This window comes from Sinocyclocheilus anshuiensis, unplaced genomic scaffold, assembly GCF_001515605.1.
Source record: "Sinocyclocheilus anshuiensis isolate Anshui unplaced genomic scaffold, SAMN03320099.WGS_v1.1 scaffold234, whole genome shotgun sequence".
In the NCBI taxonomy this organism is placed as follows: Eukaryota; Metazoa; Chordata; class Actinopteri; order Cypriniformes; family Cyprinidae; genus Sinocyclocheilus; species Sinocyclocheilus anshuiensis.
The window spans coordinates 2,678,309-2,681,062 of NW_015544165.1; the positions used below are offsets into that span (position 1 = coordinate 2,678,309).

The following is a 2,754-nucleotide window of genomic DNA, read 5'->3' on the forward strand; positions in this document are numbered from 1 at the left end:
AAAATATTGGAGAGGGTTTTTTTCACCCGGCCCCTCCTCCTCAGACTTGACGCACACGCAGGTTGCCAGATTGACGACACCAACAGGAACGAGCAAACTTGACAATAAATTAAATGAAATGCGCTGTGTTTTCCGCCAACTGGCAACCCGGGGTGCCGAAATACAATTGGGTAAACTGGCAGTGGGCGGGTTTCACAAACCAAAACAGAGACCGACATTCCGGCCCGGAACGCACATTTTCAAAGGAGAATAACTGACTGTAGCACTGTTTTTCAGATAAACAAGTATGTTGACTTAGCATGTTTCTTAAATATCTGCAAACATATTATGGTATTTGTATGCTTTAGTCAAAAACTTAACATACAGCACCTTTAAGTTGAATTTAGATTGTGTTGAACTGTTTATTTTCATATGCAAACAAATTGTAACTGATATCTCTCTTTTCAGGGCTGTTATCCCGTGGAGTTAGAGAGAGGACAGAAAGGTTTTGGCTTCAGTCTGCGAGGAGGGAAGGAATATAACATGGGCCTCTTCATCCTCAGACTAGCTGAGGACGGTCCTGCACTGAAAGATGGCAGGATACATGTAAGTTGACATTAACTCATGACATTAACACATAATACACAAAGAACCTTAATGAAACAATTATGAAACATCATATTAATAAATGGAACATTTAACCATTCAAACCGTTACGTTCAACTGTTCAAACCGTTTGAAACTGTTCAAAAGTTTGAAGTCAGTAGGATTTTTTACTTTTTTTTTTTAAAGAATTCTTTTATGCTCACCACTGCTGTATTTATTTATGCATATATTATATAATATTTATTTAAAATACTGCAAAAATAGTAATATTGTGAAATGTGATTACAATTTAAAATGACTGTTTTCTATTTTAATAAATTTTCAAAAGTTATTTATTTCTGTGATGGCAAAGCAGAATTTTCAGCAGCCATTACTCCAGTCTTCAGTGTCAGACATTTCTGATCCTTCAGAAATGATTTTAATATGCTGATTTGCTTCTCAAGAAACATTTCTCCTTATCAATGTTGAAAACACTTATTTGTGGAAACTGTGATGCATTATTTCAGGATTCTTTGATGAATAGAAAGTTCAAAAGAGCAGCATTTATTTGAAATGGAAATCTTTTGTAACATTATAAAAGTCTTTACTGTCACTTTTGATCAATTTATGTTTATTGCTGAATGAAAGTATACATTTCTTCAAAAAAATCTTACTGACACTAAACGTTTAAACAGTAGTGTGTATTTTAGATCAAATAAAACATTATTGAATAATAACATTTGAAAAATAACATTATTATTATTATACAGTTAAATTATATAACAAGTAAAATACAAATAAATCAGTGGTTCTGTGTTTGTAACCTCACAGGTGGGAGATCAGATTGTGGAGATCAACGGTGAACCCACACAGGGCATTACACACACACGGGCCATTGAGCTCATCCAGGCCGGGGGCAATAAAGTGTTGCTGCTTCTGAGGCCCGGACTTGGCCTGGTGCCTGATCATAGTGAGTCTGTTTAATACCTGACCTCTCAAACAATGAACCGACATAGCTGAGAGACGCTCTCCATCCCAAACCACCTCTTTAAGTTTAAGAGGTGCAGAATCGCTCATTTTAATTCCGTCTGCTTCATGAACCGAGAAAAATCAGTTCCCTCAAGCCTGCATGTTCCCCTCTGAGAAACAAATCCATTTCTGAAGATGGGTTTGTTTTCTACTGCTGTTTCAAAAGCCATTGAAAATGCATTGTGACGGTTATCTTTTCTCAGCAGAGTGTTTTCTAAAGGTACTTCATGCAACATGGGTACTCTTGTTCAGAACATTATTACAATATAGTCATAAAGAGTATAACCACGGTGGATTTACTGAAATATTACAATCATCATCGCACTTACCTTTATATTGCCTAAACATCACATGCATATTGATCAACACTAACTGCCAAAATAGATAAGTATGCACACAATTACTCCATTATTAGTGAATGAGTCCTTTTGAGTGATTTGGGTATGTGGGTCATATGCATGTTATGTCAGACCTTCCTATCTTCATGCATTGCTGTCACTCTTGCTTCCTGTCTCAATTTTTGCTGGTTTCTTTCTCTCTGTCCGGGCACTGTTCTATGCACCTCTTTCTCTCTCTCTCTTCCTGGTTTAGGTCTGAACTCTTCCTCCTCCACATTGTGCTTCCACATGAAACCAGAGCATCACTAAAGGCTTCTCTGCTTTTCTTGGTCTGTCCCTATAATAACTTTGGTAAACTTTGCAGTCCTCCTCTATGCTTATTTTGTGTATGTGCAGTTCTGCCTTTCTTTCCCTTTCCTTTGCCTTAAAATTAACCTTTTGATTTTGAATGTCACTAAAGAAAAGAAGGAAATATGAGTGATCACAATTCACAATTCATGATCATATATTTCTATATAAACACAGTAATGACTGGCCATTTTCTAGATCACTTTCCTTTTTTGTGATCATTTTTATTAAACAATTATCACATAAGTTGTTGCTTTTAAGTCATTGTAAATTTATATAAGAATGGTTTACAAAGGATTTACAGTACAACGTTTTTATTTATATTATATACTGTATATTTATGATTTAGATAGAAATATGTTCTGTATCTGTATCATGAATGAAGCCCATTATTTTCATAGTTTCATAGTTTTTAGTTTAGTTTAGGTTTTTTGTAATTTTGCAAAATGTGCTTTTGTCATTTAAAAAAAAAAAA

General features: G+C 35.0%; 1 protein-coding gene across 1 annotated transcript in view; it reads left to right on the forward strand.

Annotated features, from left to right (window-relative positions):
• The window catches only part of LOC107695739 (membrane-associated guanylate kinase, WW and PDZ domain-containing protein 3-like), a 94,777-nt gene that overhangs the window by 84,185 nt on the left and 7,838 nt on the right, over positions 1-2,754 (forward strand). The window contains exons 20-21 of the mRNA XM_016495763.1: positions 448-585; positions 1,396-1,534. Coding sequence (XP_016351249.1) covers positions 448-585; positions 1,396-1,534 — 277 coding nt within the window. The remainder of the gene's footprint in view (positions 1-447; positions 586-1,395; positions 1,535-2,754) is intronic.